The 26,705-nt window shown below is 39.2% G+C and overlaps 1 protein-coding gene across 3 annotated transcripts in view; it reads left to right on the forward strand.

Annotated features, from left to right (window-relative positions):
• Positions 1-26,705, forward strand: part of LOC106938620 (carboxyl-terminal PDZ ligand of neuronal nitric oxide synthase protein) — a 67,453-nt gene that overhangs the window by 17,728 nt on the left and 23,020 nt on the right. For all 3 annotated transcript variants that reach the window (XR_001422664.1, XM_015020734.1, XM_015020735.1), the window contains 3 exons: positions 2,463-2,534; positions 26,385-26,477; positions 26,561-26,619. Coding sequence is in view for 2 of the 3 variants with exons in the window: in XM_015020734.1 (XP_014876220.1) it covers positions 2,463-2,534; positions 26,385-26,477; positions 26,561-26,619 (224 nt within the window). In the remaining variant the exon portion in view is untranslated. The remainder of the gene's footprint in view (positions 1-2,462; positions 2,535-26,384; positions 26,478-26,560; positions 26,620-26,705) is intronic.

The raw sequence follows: 26,705 nt of genomic DNA on the forward strand, positions 1-26,705 counted from the left end.
AATAAAGTGCTGTTTCCTGTTCAACAGTAAAGATCCCTGTGTCTGAAGTCCATAACAGTAACTCTGATTGGACTGCAATTCCTAGATTGACCCTTTTCACTGTCTTAATACATTATATATTTTTACTTATTAGTTCTATAAAAAAAGAGGACATTTATTTTATTTTGTTATTTTTGACTCATATGTAATATGTTCTGTTCTTTACGTGCAAGAATAATAGAAACTGATATTCTTAAATTCTTAGTTTTGTGTCTGGATTTGAGCAAAGGCATGTCTAGGCAAGAGCCTGCATGATTTTGGGGGAGGTCTGAATTTGTAGTTTTTTTTTTCTTCCAATGTTAAAATATATAATGTTGTAAAAACAACTTGCTTCTACATTTCTGAAGAAAACTCATAAGCCCTTGAAGTGTTGTAATTTGTTAGATTTTAAAGTAGCTAACCAAAACATAACTATTTGAAAACTATGATGTTGGAAACACAGACATACCCTACGATCACATCAGACATAACGGCTAGCTTCGAGCCCACGTCCCCTGCAGATTTTGGAAATTTTTTTGTTTTCAGTGGATGAAGAAACAACAACAACAAAAAACTGTTTCAGAAAACAACAAGTTAAGATGTACAAGGTCTAAAAAGTAAACTTTGAAGCTTATGTACGTATGCCCAACTTTTCTGCTGTACTCCTTTACAGATTCTCAGCGACTAAAAATAAAGCGTATGAACCATAGCTTAATTTAAACGTGCGTCAGAACCATCCTCCATCTAACAGGAAGTGCATGTGATAAGCATCACATTTTTTATTTATTTTTTTGATGAAAGAAAAACATCTCATTCAATAAATTCACTCGAGGACTATGAATGAATAAAACTGAATGAGTGCACACAGCGAGTCTCTAAATACTAAACAGCAAAACCAAAGACATATCTTTTTTTACCAAGTCAGTGGTACAGATTTTCTGCTCCTAGACAGTTTACTGCAATCAAAATAAGAGCAACATCAAAGGCGGCGTGTTCCCCAGGGCCACTCATGAATTCAAATATATGCAAGCTGCAAAGAGCTTACTAATAAGGGAAGGCTGTGTCATCTGTGCCACACTAAACTCATCTTTGAAACAGAGCCATGCAGATTTGACACATTGCAAGAAAAATCATTGTTTTGCGGCGTCTTTCGCACATTGATCTCTTTCGAAGGCACAATCTGCCCCACATGCTGACACTCCAATGATTGGTATGTATTGTATGCAGAGAATGGTTGCTAATAGAGATGCACTGCTGACTTCAGTTTTTCCCACTGGTTCCATTTTTCAACATTTGTAAGTTGCCGTTTCAGCTGAAAGCGACACCATAAAAAAATGTATCTTACTTTAAAACTTAAATACCACGTTTTCTTTGTCTTGTTTTTTTTTTTTTGCCCAACACATTTTAGTGCGTCAAAAAAGGTCAAATGTTTTAAAAACTTATTTTATAAATTTCCATAATTAAATAAGTCTCAGTACCTAGCACAATATTTGGGACTATGCATAAGTTATTTGGAGATTCTCATGATATTGTAACTTGAGCAAAAACGCTGTGGTTTCTCAGAATAAACACAGCAATTTCAAACAAACATGCACAAAATAATTTAAATGTTTTCATTTGTAGCGGTTCTTTCTTCTGCTGTAAAAAGGTTATGATATGAGGCCATTATGCTTTAGTTAACTTATTACTGTTGCATGCTGCTGCCCTGCGACATACTGGTGACCTGTCCAGGGTGACCCCGCCTCTCGCCCGGAACGATAGCTGGAGATAGACACCAGCAACCCTCCCGACCCCACTGAGGGACAAGGGTGTAAAGAAGGTGGATGGATGGATGGATGGATGGATGGATGGATGGATGGATGGATGGATGGATGGATGGATGGATGGATGGATGGATGGATGGATGTTTATACATTGAAGTACACAAAAAATGAAATAACCATCTAGTAAAGGTGCTTATTGCACAATTTTGTTCCTCTTTTTTTGTCATTCTGCTATTAATAGAATAACACCTAAGGTCTACCAAACTGATTATCTGGTTAAGTAGTCAGGCTATCTGCTCAAGTAGCCTGTCTGCAGTCAGCTGCTTAAGTGCGTGTCACTTGTAATTTTCAAAATTGACTTTTAAAACAAACAAACAAACATTTTTTTTTATTGTAATTAAGAAGAAATGACTTACAGTCCTGCTGACTAACAGTGTGCAAGAAGAGAAGTTGTAGGGATTCTGTTGTGTTATTCTGCTACTATGGTGGAAATTTTATTAGTCTGAGTGACAGTCAATAAGAAATATTAGCAGAACTTTGTTCACGTCAAACAATCTGTGCATTTTCACATGGAAATAGTTGATTTTGTCAAACTGTCTTTTTGCAGTGCGTGGTACCATGGATGACTGATTTATTTTCTTCTTCTTTTTTTTTTCATGTGTGTGTACATGTTTGCCACAGTATGTGGGGAGTCTTGACGTGCCCAGGCCCAACAGTCGGATGGAGATTGTAGCAGCCATGAGGAGAATCAGGGTAAGGTCAACACTTATTAGATCAGGTTACAAAGAAAAGTGAAACCTAGATGGGTTCATCTTGAAGATATTGTCCAGTGGTGCATTTTTCCACTAGTAAAACATACACTAGTTAGGAAAGGAAATATGAACTTCTGTTGTAGGTTTTCACAGAATAAATCTTTCATTGACGTTCTTTAGAAAAGGCTGTTGATTCCACATGGCGTGTATTTGCTGGGTGACATCACAAGAGGTACAGGAATCAACATGATGAGCTGGCATTGGTAAATGTCTTGGCGGATAATGCAGCAGATCTAAACTTACTTATTTGTGCCAGAATTTGGTTCTGATGATTTCCAGACCACAAAGGGAGAACAACGATCGTCTGTAGAGCTTGATTAGTTGCTCTGTGCGTCATGTGTTGTCATCAGGAGTGTGTGTTCAAGGAAGCTTTCTCATCAAGATTTTTCTCTCGATTAGGAAACAATTTACAAATATTTTAAGAATAATGATTACGACATGCTTGGGTTACCCATCGCATCTACGATGAGTTTCATTTTCAAAAATCGTCTGACTTTTAGCAACTCCATTGCTTTAGAATATATGTTGAATGTCCTTTTTTAAGCGTCTTGCGATGTCGGCTGATCAGCTCGATTTTTTTGTCCGTTTGTGATGCTATTTGAACCGAACACACGCAGAGCAGGTGATAACTTTTTATAACTTTATATTTACAGGAAGTCCTGAAGCTGAATCCATGCATTTATTACCCGACTGTTTTTGTTAAAGACATAGACATTGCTTTAAATAAATAATAAACAGTCATCGGCATTGTAAGAGATTGGTGTGAACATACCTGGGTTACAGCAGGCATTTGATAAAACGTGTGTTGTCGTTAAGGCTGCTAAGAACAAACATCGCTGGGATTTTCTCCCTCGTCTGAAGTCTTTTGGGGAGGACTGTGTGATGGAGGAGGGAGACGCCTTTGACATTAAAACTGTAATCACACAGAATAAAAAGCGCGTGCTGTCAGATGCAATTTGTACAGGCGGTGCAGTGGTGCATTCGCTGGCCGCTGAACAACAGATCACAACACTTGAAAGCAATCCAACGAGGCCTTTTTACAGAAATGAAACGGCTAAAGGAGTGAGGTGGATTGTTCTGGGTAAGTGCACAAAGTGTGTGTCGTTTTTTATTGTTGCTTTTGATTAGACTGAGTTATGCTTATTTTTATTGCACTCAGATGAGTTGATGGTTGGGCTTATTTCAAGGCTTCATCTTGCTTTTTGTTTTGTTTGTTTTTATTTTGCCGTATGAAGTTTTTATTTACCCTATGATATCACAGAGATAATTAAGTTATTTATTTCAACCAAAAGCTAAACAGGAAACCGCGGACGGTTCTGTAATTTACGTGTGACTCACTGGGCTAACATGCTTCAGAAATGACAGGCCTTCCAGATCAGACTGAATAAACATGCAGGAAAGAAATATGTGGGTTTGCTTTTGATTGGCAGCTATGCCTTGATGAATCATTTAATACATACCAAATTTTCTCCTCTCTTTTTCTTTTCCTGCCAGTTAAATTGGTTCGTTAAAGACTGCTATACATGTAGGAATACAAATTGAAAAATTTCAGACGGAGAGAGACTAAATCCACATCTTCATCATGTGTTTATGAGGTTGATATCCCACATTTTTATTATTTATTATTATTTTTTTTACATCAGATCTCAATGCACGGTGCAGAACAATTCGGTTTTGATTGAGCTGATGAAAGAAGCAATGTCATGTGATGAGTTTAAGTGATCTGGTTAATACAAACAGCCTTTTGGTTTATTAAATTGTCATTTGTGTTTGACATGATCTCTGCTGGCAGTGATCAAAGCTGCTTATTTATGGATGAGGTTTTTTTTTTTTTTTACTTTGATCAGTGGACGACCTGTTTAATTTTTAATGTCGTTTCCTTTTAAAGGCTTGGATGGATGCTGGATTTAGTCGCGTAAAAAAAAAAAAACAGCAATACGAGGCATTGCAAATAGTGTTAGGAGGTATTTTACTGAGATTTTATGTGAAAATTGTAAAGTGGAAAGACAATTATACACATCTGTTTCTGATAATTTTACAATGTCTTTAGGCTCCATCATCCCCACTGTGAAGCATGGTGGTGGCAGCATAATGCTGTGAGGAGAAGCTTTCCTGCTTCTCCTCAAAGGAACAAGGAAGCTTCCTTGAGTTTATAGAAAGACAAAACCTGAACAGATATTTTGGGTGATATTTGTTTCAAAATAAAAAATAGCTAGAAAAGCTCCGACTACTTATAAATGTGATTTTGTTGGCTTATAAATGTGATTTTCTATAGTGAGTGTAAAATAGCTGGCGGTTGGGTTTCGTTATCTTTGAGGAGAGTCAGCCCACCTGCTTCACTCGGCCTGCAGTCTGTAAGTGTCAGCTTAATAATTCATGGTTTAATATGAAATATGAGGGTGGCACAGATCCTCACATCTAACTGACTCTCAGCAGAACATTAGCCATACACACATTTCCCAATATACTTCGATAAAAAACAACAACACTCAAATATCATCACAATGGCTCCAATTGGACCAAAAGTATTAAACACACAGTCGATGTGCTTTAAAGTATGGATATGTAAAATCAACAAGTATGAGTGTTTAAAATTCTAAATACGGTGGGACTGAATTAGTGATAAGATCAACTTCAAAAGGAGAATATTTGTTTCTACTAGCCCTTTTTAGGTATTCTTTTTATCTAAACGTGATTAAAAATGGGATTCAGACATTTAACACTGGGCTTTTGCACAAGTTGACAGATCAGCACGAGAAAACAAGCAAGCAGCTAATCATTGCAACCTTCAGTGAAGACAGAGATCTCACTTAACCACAGTTAAACTCTTTTACTGCTGCAATTCACAGCAAAACTTACAGAACATCCAAATTTTCATTTATTATGACTTAACTTTTAGTACAATACTTCTGACCCCCCTCAGGCCTTCGAAAACTTTGAAAAACTTTTAAATCCTAGCTTATTAAAACCCCCCCAAAACAAATAAGGTGATATGAAATAGTAGTGCACCCAAAGCTAAACTCAAATGACTTAAAGGCACACACTCACAGACACACACAAACATACACTTCAACAGACTGCAGGGAAGAGAGTCTTTGCACATCCAACAATTAAAAGAATGCACAACTTTTGCCAAGAATCTTTGGAAAAACATAGAAGATAAAATCTTAAAAAATTCTATTTGGCATCATCAATTATGGTGACGAGAATCTGCAGACCTAACTAACACCTTGATACTTGGGTACGGCTGTATCAGATTCTGAAGGTAAAATTAAATATACATAAAAAAAACATCTGCATATTTTTATGTAAAACAACAAAAAAAAAACTATTATTTCCACTGTTGCTAAATATTAGCAATAATTGACATTAACAGGTAAAGCGTATGTATAACACACATTTATTGTTTTGATTCCAGTACTTATGCACAAATATAAATTTAGGCATCTGCATCAAAGTTGCTGTTGGAGTTTCAAACAACTTGAATCAGAAATGACAAAGAAACATCTCTGAATCAAAATGAGTGTAAATTTTCATTTACGGTGTGTGAAGTTGGAGTCATTTCCTCCTTTTAACACCTCCTATTAAAGTGCCAGCTCCAGTAGCTGTTTGTTCAGGCTCTGGTTTCATCTACGTGGGAGGAATTTCTTTGCCGGATCTTTACGACCCCTCTCACGCACTCGGAGTCCACACACACATATATAAGCGATGAAGGGCATCGTTGCTCATTTTAAGCTTATTTGCCAAATCAAATGCAATTAGCTTTGCGATAGATGAATATCGACTCACCTTTTTGGCTTTTCCTTCATCTCTTTTTCACATGCAGTTGAAGCACCTCCCTTTTCATTTGGAAGCACAGCTTTCTAACCGAGAGATTGAATGGAGTTTTGTGTGTAATTGAAGAGGCTGAAAGTTGAGCTTGATGGAGGTGGGAGAAAAGGCAGGCGAGAAAGTCGTGGAACGGAGAGAGATTGTGTGTTGGCTGGCAGAGCTGCACTGGTTTCTTCTCCCTCAGTTAATCTTCTTACTCCGAGTCAATGTGGGAAAACAGCGGCAGGCGTCAACAGAGGACGGCAGAGTGACAGAGCACAGCAGTTCAGTGCTCGTCAAGTGAGGTTTACTGCAAAAGTGTATCACATTCACGTCCACATTCTGTCCCTGTGGGTTTTATTATCATATTATGTGAAAACATAATCTAAAAGTTGCAGGACACTGGCACTTGAGGACTACAAGGACATTTTGTTTCTTATCTCTTACAAGAAAGACCTGACCGAGAGGCACGCAAGTATACAGTACGCCAAACAGAGTACGTTATTTATAATTGAAACATCATAAAAGTCACCTAAGTACAAAACCAAACAAAAGCTCACAGAAAAACTAGAGTTCTGGGAATCCCCAGGCTGGTGGCAGCAGCAGAGAATTTGACACAAACTGTGAAAACCAAGGATGTGTCGAGGAGCTCGATTTCTGGAATGCCAGAAAGGTGAGCTAATGAGCAGATGAGAGACAACTGGGGAGGCAGGGAGCTGAGTTACTGAAGGAAAGTCCTAGGTAAATAGAAAAATAGAATTAACAAAACAGAGTAAAGCCTAGGAACAGTGATGGACTCTATTTACTGTTCAGGAGACTGACAGATGGAACCGGATTTTATTTAGGATGTTCGAGTGAAGGGGCTGAATCCAAATGCACAACTCATTTTACATTTTTATGAAAATGATAAAGAACACGCTTCATTTTAATCCCATTTTACAACATGCTACTTTTTTGTCACGTCAAATCCCAATGACATTTGTGGCTGTTACGGAGCAAAACGTCAGTGTTTCTCATACTCATGCGCCCGCTCTTTCCCTGGCAGCGAAGTGAAAAGATACAAGTTTGCATCCTGCGGCTCTTTTCAGCCTGTTTTTGTTTAATCACCCACCCGCCCCCGATCATCACCAACCGGTCCCACTGGGCTGGTTTTTAAGAATTTGATTCATTCAGTTTGACCGGTGGCTCAGAAAGCGTGCGCTCACAGAGATGTTTTTGCACGCACAGTGCGTGCATGTGTGTGTCTGTGTATGTGTGTGTGTGTGTGTGTGTGTGTTTCTGAGAGCCGCTGCCGCTCCATTATGGCGAGACCTCTTGCGACCTCCTCAATCGATTAACGAGGCCGGACAACAAAGACTGGTGTTGCTCCGTGCGCATGGACAGATCCGGCGTCTTCCACGGCTCGCTGGCTCTCTAAGGGACACGAGGGTGTGCTGTGGAATTTCTTTGGGAAACGAAACATGTTCTATTTGCAGGAGGGCCTTTGTCTTTCCGCAAAAAAAGAAAAAAAAAAAAGAAACAAGTTGAAGGCAATCCTCTACCTCTGCCTATCTATCCAGCTCCCTCTTAGTCTCTTATCCTCTACCCCCTCCCCACCAACTCTTTTCCTCTGCTCCACTGCTATTTTTCTTCCATCCCCTCACTCTCCTCCTACCAAAATAGAGTGTCTCAATTTAGCCCATCTCTGGCTATCTACTCAGTGCTGACAGGAATAGATTTTGGGGCTGAGAGCAGGCTATGCATGTTGTTCTTTGAATTTTCTGCAGCTCTAATGGGATTTTTAAGGCTCCCTCACGTGTCCTTCAGGATGCAGCCTGCTTCGCGCAGTCTGCCAGGAGGAAGATTTTGTTTGTTTTGGGGTTGTTTTTTTTTTCTGAGCGAGCCTCTGGTTGAGACCAATCTGTTGAGTCTGTGTCAGTCTTTTGTGAGCTCGTTGAACTGTCACGACTCGGTGAGATGCAGATGTTTGAATGCTAATGTGTCCCGAAGTCACAGTCACTCTGGACCTGTCATACTGGTGAAAAGTGTTGTTGTTTTTTTCTTTTTGTCAGGTTCTGTTTCTGTTATAGTGCTACATGTTGGGAAAAAGTTTTTTTTTTATGACATATGCTAGTAAATAAGGTCAGGTTTGTTTGAAGGGCAGAAGATTTTTTAACTTTCCAGTCTCTTTCTTTATCTTTTGTTAGGAACATGGGGGTGGTGGATGCTCTCCACGCTGCCAAAGGGCAGGAGACGAGGCTTGTCAGTTTGTCAGCTCATCACAGGCCTACGTAAGCCTGCCTTTGGACTGCAGAGGGAAACTGGAGCACCGGAAAACCCACCCAGGCGTGGACAGAGAATATAAACTCTGAGCAGAGAGACTCCGGCAAACTTTTACGTCAGCGACCTTCTTGCGGTGCTAATCAATGCGCCTCAGGGCTCCCCAACTAAATCTTTTGAGCGCGATTTAATTTCTGGTGCTCCACAGAAATCTCAAGAAGAAATAGTTGCAGTATTGGCACATTGGAAAAAAAAACAGGAGAAACAGTTTGATTAAAGGTTCTTCTACAAACGCCTTAGTGTAGCTTGCTACCAGCAGGACAAAGATCAAAAGCACTATCAAACGAAAGGAAGGTTTTGAATCTGGACTTACATCTAATTGGTATGACCCTAATTGGTATGATTTTTCATGATCAGAAGAGGGAAAAATCTCTAACGCGGCTGAAATTAAACTATTCTGCTAGGAAGAGAGGCGAAACACACAGGGACGTACGAAACTCCTTACTAGTTATCACAAAGTGTTGATGGTGGTGAGTTTGAGTAGGAGGTTCATGTTGGTGAGATACATCTTGTTACTTTTTACATATAAAAATCGCAGTGGACAGGTCTGTCTGTCTGTCTGTCTGTCTGTCTGTCTGTCTGTCTGTCTGTTCAAGTGTTGGTGATTGGATGGTTCACATGTGATTCATCACATACTGTCTTTAAAAAAGGGATGAGCCACAATGGGAGGCTTTGTTTTCACTCTGGGTTCATGCTGGCTTAATGGCAGATGCACAAGTCCAGTAGGTGACCTAAATGCTTATTGAATTAGATGTGATCTCAGCTTTATGCTGGTGCACTTTCATTGTTTGTGCAAACACAAAAAGAAAGAGGATTATTTCCTTCTTTGTTAAGAGCGATTTTGCAATCAGGTGTCATCAGTGCAGGATCTGCTGTGTTCATGCTTAATAACTTGCTAGACTGACAGATGGTAAAAAAAACAAAAAAACAGTCTCTCAGTCAGCGTTATGTATGAATTCTCACAAGCTTCAAAGTGTAAAGCATATTTTTATGGAGAACAGTATTACCATCCGACACCTGGCTGAATTGTAGCTGAGAAACTTTGAGTCATGACTGTTGTGTTTATTACTTTTTTCCTATTCAATTAATTGGATCTTTCACTGTTTTCATTGACACAAAATAATATATGGTATAAAGACCAGCGTGTTATTTCCTTGTAGACCTTTAGGTTAGGTAGAAAGGTACACTATGACTGTACCTTTCTACAGTATTTATGCCACATTAACTTCTTCACATTAGTTAATGTGGCATAAATGTTTGCCAACATTCCCTAACCACTATAAAGCCTCAGCATGAAAATGTTAAACATGTCTCACAAGGAATTTGGTCCAGGCTGCACTGGACCAAATTCCTTGTATCTTACTGAGATGATATGTGAGTACTGTGAATCCTACATCTTCTCTTTTAGTCTCTCCTAAGGCAATGTGCTTAAGTTTACCGCAGCTTTCAGGTGCTTTTAGGTTTGCTTTGGGATTCCACATAAAGTCTGCGGTGTGGAAGAGTAAAAGATTGGCAGATTTCAATCATTTTAACGCTTGGCATCACAAAAGGAATTTGGCCATTGACCTGGAAACGTTTGCCGTCCTGCAGCTGCCACCTGATTGATATTGGAGCGGGAAAACATTCAAAATAGTTTGTTTTTTCCTTGTAGACCTTCAGGTTATTTTCATAAAGCCCAACTAGAACAAGAGAAAGTGGATGTCTCTCATTAAAAGTTTGAAACGCCAACAATTATTTTCTCTTCGAGAGGGATGCTGGAGGTTAGTCAGAAGTCTGTCGCTCCGACGTCGGAGTGACCTCACAATCTGGTTGTCTCAGTCTTCTTGGCCGCTATTATTTCCGCTATTATTATATACACACGTCTCTGCTTTCATAATCCACCCAAAGGCTTCGTCTTGTCCTTTATTGCCTCGTGTAATTCAAGCTATATGTGTATATACGCTGATGCCATCACATTCAATAAAAACAAACCTCTCTCTTGAGGAAGAACCCTTTCTAAAAGGCAAAAACTCAATCCTGCTGCACACCCTGAAGCTACATTTTGCTTTGCCAACATTCCCTAGCCATTATAAAGCCTCAGCATGAAAATGTTAAACACGTCTCTTACATAAGAGTTGATGCCGCCAGTGTTTATAAGAATGTAGGATGTGCAAAGCGAGTTTTCTCAAAAGAGGAAAAAAAATATACATATATCAGGAAATTTCGACAGATGTGATCACCTGTGACATTTTAAACCAGGTCAGCAGTGAGGGGGAGCACTGTTATTTATGCTCCATTTTTAGAGGTATTTCAGAATGTCTGCAAGTACAAACTCATAGCTATGTTACAGTGCGCACTTCCTGTGAACAGTCCTATTTGTTTGTGCCTTCTCTGGCTGCCACAGAGTCTGCTGCAGCTAATCTAACATGCAAATATAGCAAAGTCAACATACTGGCAGCTGAAGAGCTCTCGCTTTTGTGCCGTTATTGGAAAGATATTGTTGCCTTGTGTTGTTTGGCGTGAGTCAGCACCCATAAAATAGGTTCTAGACTAATAAATCACGGTGGATAAAATAGCTTGAAAACACGAGTCACGAAGAGGGAATAAAACTTCCAACCTTTAGCGCATTTCCTTTGGATTTCAACTGATGGACTGACACAAAGTGGCGAATAATTAAGAAATGGAAGTATTTTTTTTTACAAATACAAAACGAGACTGGATCATTCTAACACATGAAAAGGATTTGATCTAAATCCGTTTCATTGTATCTCTGGCTTGCAGATGTCCGTTTTCCCCAAACAGAATAAAGATTTCACACGTATCAAACCACAGAGTATTTTTATTTATTCAATAAACTGCAAAGGCAGTAAGACGCAGCATAAGGGAATTAAATATAAAAGGCATGTCACACTTTTCTGGTTTCCAGAAAAGTTTTACTTTTACTTTTTTTTTTTACTTCCACTTTACAATACTTTATTTATTTTTTTTTTTTTACCACAAAACATCTTAATAAAATATGTAGAAATCTACATAATGTAAGAAAAGGTGGTAACATTTATAGGGAATGAATACTTTTTCCCCTGTTATTCCTTTAACATTTGACACCATTGAATCTTCCTACCTGTCAGTTAAGATATGATTTGATACACTCTTAGGTCACCTTTGTTATGTTCACTTTTCTGCTCTGAAGGGACAGATGTTTGTATAACCTCCTGCAGCAGCCAGTGGAGGAAATCTAGTGGTCCTCTAAGATCTTGTGGTTTAATCAGGTCAAAATTCTTCTTAAAGATCAGTCACTGGAGAACATCAGTGTTTGATGATGCTGATGTAGAAAGGTAATCCTTAAAAATTTGTACTACGATGACAGCATGATGTTGTAATGCTTGCTGTGGCTACGAGAGCCGTGTTTCAGTCCTCTCCTCTTTGTGTGCTCTGAGCATCTTATATTGCCAGAAAGGAAGTGGAACTCTTCAACTTGAGGGATTTGCATTTTTCACCCCTTTTCCCTTTTGGCTCCATCTAAGTTTCTTCAAAGCAATTTCTGTGCAGTGTAAAACTGCAGCTTCAGTACGGCCATCCTGGATAATCCTGCAGAATTATTAGATTTATTCAACTTCTTCCCTTCCCTTAAAGTTTGTCCTTTTGATTTGGTACCAAGTCTGCTTTTGAATGAAAGTACTTAGATAGATGTGGTCCTATTTACTGTCACCTTAAAGAAAGTTCAGTGTTCAAGAAATGGGGTTGTTAAAACAGCTAATTAATAATAAAAATAAATTGCTGTCAGTGCTGCACAAAAGTCCAGCAGCATCAGGTCAAACTTTGTGCATCCTGTTTTACTGCGTTTCTGTTCTAAGAAACAAATGAAAACAATCACAACGCCCCAAGATTGTGGCTCGTTTACCAATTTTTACATTTGGAAGTAACAAACATATTAAGCAAGGTTAAAGCTGTTGCAGTTTCTCTACTTTTCTCCAGTGGCAAATAAACATAAAAAGTCATTCCTGGTTGCACCATTTCCATGACCTTTTCTCCAGTTCTTGTTCTTGTGCAGTCGTCATTGCACATTTCTGCAAAGTTTACAGACAGTACTTGGTTTTCGAAATGTAACTACTATGAAACAACCTGATAATATTGCTGCATTGGTCTAATTTCATTGTTTTTAATCACATTCTGCTTTCTGCTGTTGTGCGTCCTGCAGATCGCATCAGCATTCCTGCAGGAAGAGAGGATTTTTTATTGTGAGGGGACATAATCTACCTAAACAGTATGGACCTGATGGTGAAAACATACACAAGAAAGAGCTCAAATAGTTTAAAATGTTCTATGAACCAAAATTTAAGTGGAATGAAAACTTTCTAGAACCCAAAATCAACCCAAACATACCAAATGGCAAAGTTCCAGTGGACTTAGGAAACACAAAATGACTTTTGTGGTACTTTAGAAAAGACTTTTCTTTTGAACAGCCAGCTGGCAATTGTGGCTAGTATGTAATGGTTGTCATGGAGACTTATTGACCCCCAAAGATTGGCGAGATAAGCTTAGTTCCTTGCCTTGTTTATCGCAATTCCCCTTGTTATAAACTTCTTAGTTATCACACAGACTATAGTTAGTAATATGTTTCAGATTTCCTTCTGTCTTGATTTCCTAACTTTTGACAATCACTCTTGACTTTTCCGTTTTGTTTCCCCATCTTACTTATTCCCTTATGGAACCAAGAAGACAGAAATGACTATATATGAATCTCTTAAATGTTCTCTCAGAATAATAAATAAATGTTTCTTTAGTGGGAACTCTTGCTCCTGGAAATTTACCGGAAGCCTTTTTGCACATCTATACCAGGGTAGTCTATAATTGCGATGAGGTGATGTTTACACTCTGCAAAGCCTCATTTCCTGTTAAATAATTGCTGTTCATGTAGCTTTTTTTTTTAATATATTCACCACAAATGAAATCATTCATTTCACCAGACTTGTGTTCTTTTCATATATCACTTAAGACGTCAGGTTTGTAAGCAGCGCCTTCAGGCATGGGAGCGCTCTGTAAGCATGAGTAGGCAGATAAGCTAAGCTCATTGTGTTATGGTGTCGTTTGTTGGATAACGATTCAGGAAAGTGCTCCAGGCCTTCGAGCTGCCAGCATAGGCTGCCCTACTTCTAAATGTGATTTAGGCCCCTGTGTGTGTGTTTCTGTATTCATTCATCTCTTTTCTCTCATCTTCCTCCAGTGATCCTAGTAGAAAACCCGAAGGTGTCATTGGGGCCTGCCATAGCAATGCACAGGGAGAGCAGTGACTGACGTGCATGGCAGGCACCTATTGTTCTACACTATAATACTGCTACTTCCGGCGCCCACCTGAGGTAGCAGTATTTTATTGTAATTTGTAGGGATTTTTGGCTATTCTGTAATCATAATCACGATAGAAGTTACATCTCTCTTTTCGGTTATTGTACAATATTTAGTAAAACTTGTTTACGGACACGCCGTCTGCTATCAGAGAGCAGAGGATCGTAATTATGAGTTTAATCTCGGGGAGCGACAGGAACACAGCGCAAGGCAGTGAATTAACATTTGCACAAACATTAGCATTTCACTGCCCCCCATTAGCATTAGCCTTTTCCCTTAAAAAAAGCTTTTAGTTATTTTTATTATTTATTAGCCACACTTAGTACACTGAATGGGGTAAGTCAAAGTAAGACAACATGCTAGTGATGCCCCACATGCTAATGACAGCATTTAGGCTAATGTTAGCAATTTGGCTCATTTTAATTTGTACACTAATTTCAACATACTGAGTGGCATAAGTCCATGTTAGTCTACATGCTTGTGACTCTCCACATGCTATTGAGTACATCTCAGCTTACTTTAGCATTGAGGCTAATTTGTAGCATCAGGACGCTGGGTTCCAACTGACGGGCAAACTGTGGCAGGCCCCGTTTAAATTTCTTCAGAAATTTTCTACTTCTCGCTGTTGCTCAGCTTCCCCACACTGCTTTTTTTCTGAACTTTATAGCTCTCTCTCTCTCTTTGTAAAACTTTTGCTCTCCTCCTCCTCACTCAGGTTTGTGTTCATTTAAACATGCATGAAGTTGATGAGCTTTAAAAGCTTCAAGTTCAAATCCCTGCAGACATCCTGATGTCAAAATTTCCATTAAACACTTACCTACACAGAGCTGCTGTAGCTCAAACAACTCCCTGCTTAACACTTGGAATGACTAAATACCTTTCATCTGGTTATCAGCCGTTCCATATAAGTCAATCATTTTTCCCCCCTATGCCAGTGAAACCTTGGAATATGCTCCTGTTTATTTTGTCATATGTTGCGTGATGGTAAAACTCTAAAAATTTATTTTATGTAGGTATTAGATATGGAATTAAAAAGAAAAAAATTGTAAGAAATTAGAAGATTTTTGAGTTATAAAAGTTTATATGTGTTAAAGAAATGCATTTCCTTCTTCTTCGCTCCACTTTAACAGTTTAACTGACTCACAGTATAAGTTATATGAGCTTAATCATTTTTGGCAAGAGAAGTAGTCAAGAATCCAGCCAGAATTATGAAGCTTGTTGTTGGTTACAAAGAGTGTGTGATTTCTTTGTAACTTGCAAAAAGATATCAGTCTAAAAATGAGTGGGGTTGTATGTGTTTTTGAGTCAGCATTTATGATTTTGAAGTTGTGTGAATTTGAATTTCCCAGGATTAGAAATCTTGTTCTCTGTAGTCAGTTGGTTTTTCTCTTCTCTAATGTCACAAAGTGAATGATAAAGCACAGCTAATCCTAAACTTTCTAAGCTGTGTGAATGAAATTTTCGTTGACCCAATGACGAGGTTGAGATTGTCATTCTGTCATTCAGTTTGGCCCATCCTTTGGTCACTCTGTTATCTGCATACGGCATGATTTTAAGGAAAACTTAGACTGTTGTCTGAAGCTTGCATCTGAAAACTGTGAAGTTTATGTTGTAGAAAGTCTTCTAGTGCTATTCGTGCACTGAGCTCTACTGCAGGGAACGTTTACCTCTGTTCTTCCTTTTCATTGTTATCTCCTCTCATTACATCAGCCAATCAGGGCAGAAAAAACTGAATGAGTAATGAGAGAGGAGACCTGAATCATATTTGCCGGATACATTTCCGTGTTACCAAAGTGGAATCTGTTTCACCCAAAATCTCTGCTTTCATGTTTCCTGCTAGAACCTTAAAATATCTAATTTTTTTTTAATCCCAATTGAATCTAAGTTTAGTCTTTTCCTGAGATTGAAGAATTTTTTTTTTTTTCAGCTAAACATGGCAACATTCGTCCTTGGATTAAATTCCCACGCCAGGCTTGGATGCAAGGTGTTGACAGCAGCTGTAGCGATGCACGGGTCCCAGGATACTTAGAGCCATAATTTTATTTGAGGCTAAATATCTAAACAGCTGTTGGTTGACTCACCACACTGTACTTAAAAAAACTGGACTGTCTTCAGATGATTGAGACGTCTAACTCCATAAAGGTCATTCGCCAACATGAGGCGGTAAACACAGAAACACTGATGCTGGTAAACAACTGTGGGCACATTTTCAAGCTGACCTTTAAATTTAGCTGATCTCATGGTGCGGATGTAGAACCTTTCTCTTGCCTCGTGGTAATAACAGGAAAGCATCAGAGCGGTTGTCCCGCTTATCACTCTGCATCCCGAGTCCTGCACATCTCCAGAAAGTCCTTTGATTCTACACCAAAGACATTTATCTAGCTTGATCCCTTCGAATGTCTGTAATCTGCTGCTGTGTTTGTGGATGGGAAATCGGACGCCCTCAGAGGGCCATCAAATGCAAACACAAAGAAAATAACTTGACTCTTTCAACTGACTGAATAGAGTTAGTTGATCCAATCGCTTTTTGTGCCAATCCGCATCTTTTTTTTTTTTGACACACTGTAGTTCAACTTTATCATTCTTTCAATAAAATGTAAGTAGCACAGAAAAATAAGGTGCCACTTTATTTGAAGGGGCTTGCCTGACACTGTCATAACATGACATAACACCTGCTATGAACATGGAGCCATAAACATTCATAAAGTTTCAACTTTGCATTAAAAGTGTCATTATTTACCGAATGACACGTCATAACAATGATCATAACCATTCATCAAGACTCCTTCATGTTCAGAACAGGTACTATCATGTTTAGGACAGTATTATGTCAGTCTTCTGCACACCCCTTCAAATAAAGTGTTACCAAAAAGAAAGATACTCCAAATCCATTGATCCATCAAATGTCTCCCACTTATCTGAAGTAACGCTGAGTTCCTGCAGTTCATTCTGTGGGGCTCGCTGTGGGTGTGCCGCAGGGTCTCGTTCCAGTAAGACGCACCCAGAGGCAGGTCTTAGCAAGGTAATATCCAACACTTATTTTGAAAGTGAAAGCACATTGCTCAATTTGTGTAAATGTGCGATAGTAGGCAAGATATTGGGGATTTGCAGTATCAAGTATCCATCAATCCATTGTCTCACTTTTCCAAGACATCATTGAGGATCCAGAAAGGAATATTCTTCTACGAAGTGACACTTTCCAGCTCAGTCAGGAGGACCTTAAGGCATTTCTAGACTTATTTTGGGTATATAGGCCCCCCAACATGTTCTGGTTCTGCCACTAGGATTTACCTGCACAACCTCAAAGTAAAGGCATGCAGATATCCCAAACACCCTCAGCAATCCCCCATTTTGATCCCCTTTTTGCCTCAATCCATCTAACTATCGTCTGCTTCATCTTATCACCATGTTGTCAACAAGACACTTGAACTGCTACAGTTGAGACAAAGGCTGAGCCCTGACCTGGAGGAAGCAATCTACTAAATATTTCTGCAAATATGTCACATGTACGCATATTTAGACTGGAGGCTTTAAAAAAGGCTGACTATGACAGATTATGCTCAACATTCTGCTACTGAATTGAACAAGTGTTTCTGAGTGTTTCACAGATTCAAACTACTTGTGGTTGAGGTCTTTGAACGCCTCATGGCCTCTCGAAGCCTCTTTTAACGGGCTTTTTGCAGCAAATTTGAAAGTGAGTCACAGATGGTGCCCCAATTCACGCCCAGTGTTTGACCCCCTAAGACAAGGTTAGCGTGTGCTGAAGCACTGACCTTATGTCATTGTGCCAAACGTTATTAAAAATCTTTTTGCCTTTTGTCTGTTTCCCCAGCTTGTCCCGGTTGAGCACCCTTCACCTCACGTGTCCGTTGAGTCTTATCTTTTCCTATTTCTTGTCTTGTGAAGGTTTCCATGTTAAGACCCAGACGTGTTTGCCGACATGTTTGCAGATTTCTGCATGCAAGCCATTTCTTGTTGGTCCTTGGTGATCTTTAATCACTCATCTAAGTACTGGAATTAAGATCATAATCCTTGATTGGTCTATTTATTTCCCAGCAGCTTATCTAAGTTGTCTGGTAACACAATGTATCATTGCTCATGATTGTGTTATTACTGCTGAAACTGCGGATTAGTTGCTCAATGGTGCGGCTCAGAAAATGCCAAAACACAACGGTTGATTTCAATAGTTGCGGATCAATGCCTTATCTTGAAAGAAATTGTCACATTATTGAGTTCATACTTGTGTAAAGCATTAGGTTGCACTGTATGGTACAGATGTGTGCTGGTAACAGTTGTCGTTCCGTAGGGCAAGGGGATTTTAGCGACTCTGATCTGACAATGTTTGTCCCAGTAATCCTATTAATCTCATTGTCGCTTCGAAAGGATACAACAATGACCGTGTATTGCACCATGCATTGTTTCATATTTCATTTGCCTTTATACTCATCACATTTTCGTAAGACGTTTAGACACAGTTTGTTTTGTGATTTAACTAGCACATTGTTTCACACTTCCATCTCTAAAAGCTTTAGTAAAAATGAGAATCGGCTTTAGTGGCCAAGACTGTGAAAATAAAACAGGAATTTGACTTCAGTTCCATGTTGCTCTCAATTATTTAATTTGAAATCAATTGAGTTTAATTGTAACATTAATTTCAGTTTTTTGGGGGGGCCCCGCGGGTTGTTTTTTTTTTCAAAAAAAAAAAAAAAAAAAAAAAAAAAAAAGTAAACTTGTTTTTGTAAGCACATTTCACTTGACTGTAAAGGTTTCTCGTGTTCTGACCTTCACAGGAAATGAACACGAGGCATTGTGTCTGTTTCCATGCACTAAGACACTCACAAAGCATGCAGAGTTTGCTCAAAAGATCACCAAATTTTCCACCAGTTACTGTTTTAGGCAAAAAAGAAGGCAGATGACCTTAAAAACTGTTTTATATTGGCTTGATATGAGTCTGTAAAAAGCACATTTACTTCCTCATTGTGGATCTTGGTTTGTTTGAAATATATGTTGGTGTTATTAAACTTTCATCTCACTAGACGTTAGAAACTGTCGAATTGATTTAGCATTGGTAACATTATCAGGCTTATGTCAGCACTGATTACTTTTATTTTCAGTGTGCATTATAGATACTAACGTCAACCCCTTGCAAACCTCTTTCTTGTTTGTTATTAGAAGCAAGTTTCTGGCGTCTTCAGGTTGTTCTATTGTACTTCCTCCGTGCCCCATGTGACCAGCCCAAAGTGGCTGCCGTCAGCGCTCTGGGACTGGCTGTCCGTTTGCTGGGCCACTCAGCGGTTCATTCAAGCGTTGGTCCATTCTCACTCCAAGGGCGTCATTGCCTTCGGAGTGCCTGCCTGGGTCTGCAGCGGGGCAAAGCTGATTACTCTGACAAGATCTGAAACTGGTGGTTTGCCAGAGGGGCTCCATATTCAGCTTGGTTCTCACAGGTGTTTATAAGTGACTCAGTTTGACACCAGAACACACCGGACAGATAAATGTGCTCAGGTCACATTTATCTGTTTTTCTTTTTCTTTTTTTTTTCTTTTTTCTCTCTCTCTCAGATTTATGAGGGCATTTCTTTTGCTGCATTTGCTTGTTATTTACACAAAGTTTTCACGTCTTTGTTTAATAAATAAATGGCATTCATATACAGATTTGTTACTTTCATTAAAAAAAACAAAAAAAAAAAAACAACTTGCTATACCGGGTCATAAAGACTAAGGTCATGATCAGTGGTGAAGGTCGAGGTCATTTTTCCTCTCACGCTTTTCTGTTCACTGATGACGAAAAAGTGCCAATTCACTCTGAAGGTTTGTTCATCTCCGCTGTCATGGGAATAATTCAGCCCCTCCTGCATGGCCAGCAGGAAAATTAAATTCATCCGAGACTAGCAGAGCAGCTGTGATCAAAGCTCGGCTTTTGTTTTTTAAATTTTATTATCATTATTTCATTGAACTTCTGGGAAGCAGTTGCTTGAGTGGGTTTATTGTGAAGAAAATGAAATGCACTTATAGCAAATGAAATAATCATGAACCGAATGATTTAAAGGGTACATGTTGACCTGCAAGACTTTGTTTCCATCTTTCTAGGTTCAGATGGTGGGCAGTAGCCCTGTCACTTCTGTTACCCACAGTCAGCTCCTTGTAAACTGAATTGCGGGGGAAAAAAAGCATTGAAATTCCCTGGAACTCCCCAAATCCTTGGGATTATAATGAAGGGGTTGCTAGGCTGCGATCTATAGGGCCTATTGTGGGTTCCTATATGGATTTAATGGTTGAACAGGGAGCATCGGTGACCCACATTGCACCCACATTCCACTGTTTTCCATTCGGTCTCTTGGCACTTTTCCCCCCGGATTTCTCTTTCTGTGATTTGCTGTTGCTAAATCCGCCTGTTTTATCCAATTTAGAAATGTCCATTAGCAGCACATGTGGACCCTCACTAGTCCTTTTTCAGCTTTACCCTTTGAATTTCTCTCAAGCAAGACCTCTCAAAGACAAACGAAGTAACAATGACTGTAAGACTCAGTGGCCTGTGATTAAGAGGTTGTTGGCAGCGTCAGATTAGAGCCAAAGGGTTTATTTACCGTAGCTGCAGCAGAACCACTTCAACCTAATGGGAGGCTTGTTCACGCAGTTGCACTTGGGAAAATTTATTGATTGATTTTTAGTAAAATTTTGATCTGAGTTATGGCTAGTGCTGCTTTCTACGTTACACTGTAAAAGCAAATATTCTTAATATTAAACCCTTAATGCCATTGGAAGGTTTGGTTCTACTGGGCAGGGCTGTGGTACTTTACCAGGATGAAGATGACTCTTCACTCAATGGCTACTTTTTGGTGTGAACCAAAGTATGGGTGAAATATAAAATAGCTCTTTCACTAACTGAGAAATTTAAAGCTGTTAAACCAACAAGAACTAAGAGTCATGGAATGGTTGCCATGGCAAAATACAGGAATTAGAGTTACATAGCATTCTCAAATCAGGCATAGATATTGGGTCACACATGTGACCGAGTTAATTTCCATTGTTTCGACCCATTTGATTGGGTTTTTGACAATTTCCAGCAGAACTTTTCCTGACTGCCTGAAGAGGTAACCATCCATTTGAATCAGGCATGTTTGAGTAAGTCATTATGTAAAGCATGCAGAGCTGCGGGCCCTGAAGACTAGGTTTGGGAAACACTGCTGGTGAATGCACTAATGTGGAAATATTGTTCCTCACATCAACATGGGACACTTGGAAGGATTTTCCACCTCGACCTGGCTAAACCTGCTAAAGCCAATTATTAAAATAAAACAATCAGTTTGGTTTTCCACAACCACAAAAAAAAATCCAGTTACATCTGTTTATGTCTTGTCTATTAAATCACTGGTTTTATTTTACATTTTGTGGAGGACTGGATCGCGTTCAGACACTTTAACGACTCAAATTGGATTGCTTATGACATTAACTCTCCAAAAAAGGACTAATGCAACTGTCTTAATTTATTAACAGCTGTAACTCTCAGGAATAATGCATCATTAGTGTCAGCTTTGGTTGCAAAAGATTGCATCACATATGACACAATTTGGTTAAACATGCCAGTTTAAGGATGCAAGATATATTGGCACTAACATCAATATCATGTTGAGGCAACAAAAGGTGTTTGTGAATGTTTGGCAGCCCGGCTGATTTCTGATCAGTACCAACAGTGCTGAAAAGACGAGCCGCTTTCGGATCATCCTTTCATTCCATGACCTACACGTGTTTATTTCACAGTGGAACCCACTGGTAGGTCCTGACATGGACTGGAAACCAGTATCACACCCCATATTCACCTCTGGGGGGCAGTCATGAGCATGCATCCATTATGAAGTGTAAGGGGTAATTGTTGCTCAGCAAAATCCCATGCAGGCAAAGACATGCTGCGCACATTTAAAGCATCGGAAACATTTGGACAGCAGGCAAGCAGGACGGCCACGAGGCAGAAATAAGCTACTACAAGTTGTTTTTTTAAATTTGCTTCAGAATGACAAATAGAAACAGAATGGTCTCCTGTTAAATGTTTGTGTCTCTTTTTAAACTGCCAGGCCATAACTCATAACCCAGGCCGCTGTAATGAGAGCCAGTTTTCTTTCCTCACTCAGTGCACACAACGGCAATCACCATTCTCTTTGACACTTTTCATAATACATTGTAGAGAGGAGCAGCGATGGAAATGCATCAAAAGACTGATGAGGCTGACGGCCCTAATGGTGTCAGCCAGCATTTGAAATAAATACCCCCAGTCTGTTTCCACTAAGCTCCTGCACTCATGTACCACAGCAAGAGTCACTTCCGTGGGTTTTGGGCTCAGTTTGCGGCTTTTGCACAAATCTTTTAAAGAGAGCAATTTAGAACTTGGAAGCCAAAGTCGTTTGCATGCCTGTAATTACCACCCTAAATATTTTTATTGCAGTTCAGAGGGTTTCTTCAACTGTCACAGTGGAGTAAGCAGAGCTTAAACCTAGCATTTATTTCTTCATGGGTTTGCTGACGTTATTAAAAAAAAAAAAAAAGAAAGAATTATTTAACCTTTATTTTACCAGGATAAAAACCCATTGGGATTAAAATCCTCTTTCTCCTTCATCTGATGCCGATTGCATTCTTGTTGTTTTTACACTATAATTGCATCAGAAGCATAAATATTTAACAAATGTTTGCACTTAAGAAATGATAAAAATTTCATACTTTCAGATGCAATTTGAAAATTGAATTTTGCTTCTGCGTAATGTTGGAATGAAGCTTAAATTATGGAAAAGCTGCGTTTTTGTTCTGACACAAATACTGAAGCAAATTCAGACACTATAATAGCAACATTAGCCTGTTTGAAAAAGACACCATGTTTTACATTTCATTGCTGTTGCTGACTTCAGACCAGGCCACAGAGCTGGTACAGCTTTGAGGGTTTACATAACATTAACATGGTGAGGGTTAACTTTCATATGAAAACCATTTAGCAATTTTACATTGATGCTATTTGTTGTTGTTTCTCCCCCTGTGGCTAAAATAACCACTCTTGGTTTTGGGGCATTGAAACATTTTGTTGAAAAATTTGATGTTGGAAACTTTTTATAAGATGCCAAGAGACTTGGAGAGACGAAGTTCATGAGTCAAACTTTGGGATGTGAGGAAATCCTCAAATCAAAAAGGGGGATTTATAAGTGGCATACTTGATGAAAGAGCAGGAAAATTGTTTAAAGTGCAAAGGATACAGATCAAAGGTTTCCCCCAAAGCACTGCTTGCATTAAAATGTCTTTTTTTTTCTTTACACTCAGATTCTTAATAGATTGATGTTTCTGTCATCTTTTTTGGAAGCTGACACCACAAACAAAACTGATTATTCTGAATTAGGTCAGCTCATTAGCAGCTCCAGGTAAAGAACCGGATCAGCACAGGAAGTGTGTTTTTCATTGGCTTCATCAGCTTCCAGTAATAAAGACAACCGAATCTGAATTTCACTTTTGAAACTTTCCTTTTCATCTTACGGTAACAGCACTTCACTTCTCGACATGTTAGCTCTCCCTTTTACTCCATTTTAGTGTCTCTGGTGTGTTTCTGCTTCTCCCCTCCTATTTTCCGTTTAATCAGCTCTCCCAGGACTCAGGTCTGGATAATTAGCGACTGAAACTTTAATCACCATGGATTCAGGCCAGGGAGAGCCCAGCTTTTAAAGCGGACACAGGCAGATGATGAACATGCAAGCAAAACATTGTGCAGCTACAAAACTGCTTTGGTAAATTAAGCCATTTATTTGCTCTCAGTCTGTTCAAACAGAGTGTGCATATCCAAGCGTTACACAAGAAAACAGAACAATAGCCGTCTCTAATGGCTTCTGACGGGCCTTGTTGACATAATGCTGAGCTAATTGTTGCATAGCAGCATCACGCGGCTGAATGGGAAGGTTGCCGTTCCCAGGAGATCCATTGATGATGATGATGATGATGGTACCCCGCCTCTTTTGTCAGCTCTTCTAACCTCCAATCATCGCTTTTATTCTTCATTCTTATAGCGGTCATGGTCTCCGTGATGACATTTGTTTTATTTCGCTGCAACATCTCATTTGCATAGTAAAGCTCCTGGGGAAATTATTCACACTGATGCAGCACAGCCCAACTGTTTATTGCACATTTTAACATACAGTACATACAGTATGTGTGCATAGCACCTGTTAATTATAGCACCGGCTATTCTCCCAGACACAACGCCTGCCGCAACAACAGATATCCAACAAGGCCCTGCAGACGCCGACAGTTTTCATGACTTACTTCCTTCTTTCAGATTTTAAAAAGCAGTCTGTCATTGGAAATGTTATGAAATAGTTGACAAGAATATTGCATTTCCATATGCTTTATGTAAGATGCATTTATTTTAAAGTCCTGAAAAAATGTTGTGAACTAAGCCATGCATAGTTTTTGTTGTGAAAGAACTGAAATCAAAATTGACAGTTTTGGACATCACAGTACAGTGCAAATTTACCAAGTGAGACTTTTCCTTTTAAAGCTACTGTAGATGGATCGGCTGTATATGTCACATCTGATACCGAGCCTTCAAATTTGGCTTTTATTGTCATTTCATAACATTTACGATACAGCAGTTTTGTTTTTTTTTTTGTTTGTTTTGTTTTCCTTTGGAGATCAGAAAGGTTGTCGGTAGCAGTATGACTATATTGCCATTGTCATAATCAGTGTAAAACCAAAAAGTGGCAGGCAATTAAGCAGCCACTTAATCTTAAAAATAAATTAAAAGCGTCCCTGTCTTTTTAAGTTGTGGGTTTTATTTCAACAACCTCCAGTTGCATGTCAATGTGCCCCTAGGCAAGGCACTTTACCCAAGTAAAGCTAGCTGACAGCTAGCAACAGCAAATTACTGTATTGTCCACTATCACCTCCAAAAGTGACCATCAAACTATTATGTAGCTTGATGTGATATTGCAACTAAATTACAAATTGATGGAATTAAGGTCACAACGGCTTCAGAAGAAATTCTGTTTTGAAAACCCAGCCTTATCACACACAGGCTTTTTGTTCTTAAAACAGCCATAGCGACTGACAATCACCTTTTATCGCCATTTCAAGTAAAACAAAACAAAACAAAAAAAGTTTGAAGCTCCTTTTAAAACCTTTTTAGCTGTAACGATGCAGGTTATATCTTCTCTCTAGCCACTCAAAAAAAACAAACCCTAGCAAACATTGTTAAAAGTAGTTTTGAGAGTTCAGCCAAGAATATGGGCCTGTTTTTTTTTGTTGTTTTTTTTTTCCCAGCAGCTCGCCTTTTAACTGGAGGATTTTATCCTTTTGTTGCAAAGTGTATTCACTTGTTCTAAAACTTTAGTTTGGGTGTGCAGGTGTTGCAGCAGAGGCAGTGCATCATGGTTAATATTTAAGGTCCACGCTCTTGTAATGTTGCTCCCTGGTGTAATGCACATTCCCACTCTCTTCATGAGCAGCTTGGCTACCACTTATGTTGATACACACATAGATACACACACTCGCTAGTTTCTCTCTGCCCAGTTTTTTACAACGAAGCTAAGACATTGACTTGCTGCTACCAGCAAACAGGAGAAACATGAGAACAAACCGACCTCTCATCACATTAAATACGTGTTCATTAAATGCGCATTCAGCAGTCTAGTCCCCAAGCAAAGCAGCCTCCTCTCAGCTGAATTGGACCGGCTTTAGCTCATGTTTTCCGATAGTCCCCCTGTACGCCTTCCTGGATTGCAACTAGAAGGAGCCTAAGTGCTTCTTGTTTAAATTGGCCGCTGATTTGAGGCGACGGAGCAGACATGCATGGTGCCTCAGCAGACCTTGAGGCTAGCTGACGAGAGGGAAACGTGTTAAGTGCATGCACAGCTTTTGTTTTGCACTAAGCAAGCACAACAAGGATAATCACACGGCTTGGATGGTTCACTTTACTAGATGAGAAAACATTAGGTAGCTCTACAGCCTCTTTTCTTATGAGATTTTTGTGAAAACAACTCAGTTTTCTTAGCAAAAATATTATTTTGAAGTGTTTGCTCTCTTGATTGATCTCCTGGCAAAACCAGGATTTTACTCTGTCCAGTAAGAAGTGTTGGTGTCAATGTGTCCAGGTCTAGCAAATGCCTGCTTACAAAAGTATGGTGCCTTTCCCACTAACAGCACACACTCTAATGTGTTTTATTGGGATTTATGTGTCAGACCAATGCAGAACTACAAAGAGGAAGGGATAGATTTATGTTTATTCCCCTTTACTCTGGTGCCCCTAAAAAGAACGTAGTGCAACCAACAGTTTTCCTGTGTTGATAACTCGCACCTATTTTGATTTTCTTTTCCAGTACGAATTCAAAGCCAAGAACATCAAGAAGAAGAAGGTCAGCATTGTGGTGTCTGTGGACGGAGTCAAGGTGGCACTGAGGAAAAAGCAGAAGGTCTCACATCCCCGGAAAACTCTACTAGTTGAAGTTATAACTCTGTATCTATGTCTGACGATGCTGATTTCTGTCTTACACAGAGAAAAGAATGGACATGGGATGAGAACAAGATGCTGATCATGCATGATCCAATATACAGGTAAGCTGAAAACTCAATTGTAGATTAAAGATCTCCTCTTATGGCTTTACATAGTTGGTCAGAAACATAAAATGACCTGGACCTGT

The sequence above is a fragment of the Poecilia latipinna genome, unplaced genomic scaffold, assembly GCF_001443285.1.
Source record: "Poecilia latipinna isolate Pla-1442-1.1 unplaced genomic scaffold, P_latipinna-1.0 Scaffold2643, whole genome shotgun sequence".
NCBI lineage: Eukaryota > Metazoa > Chordata > Actinopteri > Cyprinodontiformes > Poeciliidae > Poecilia > Poecilia latipinna.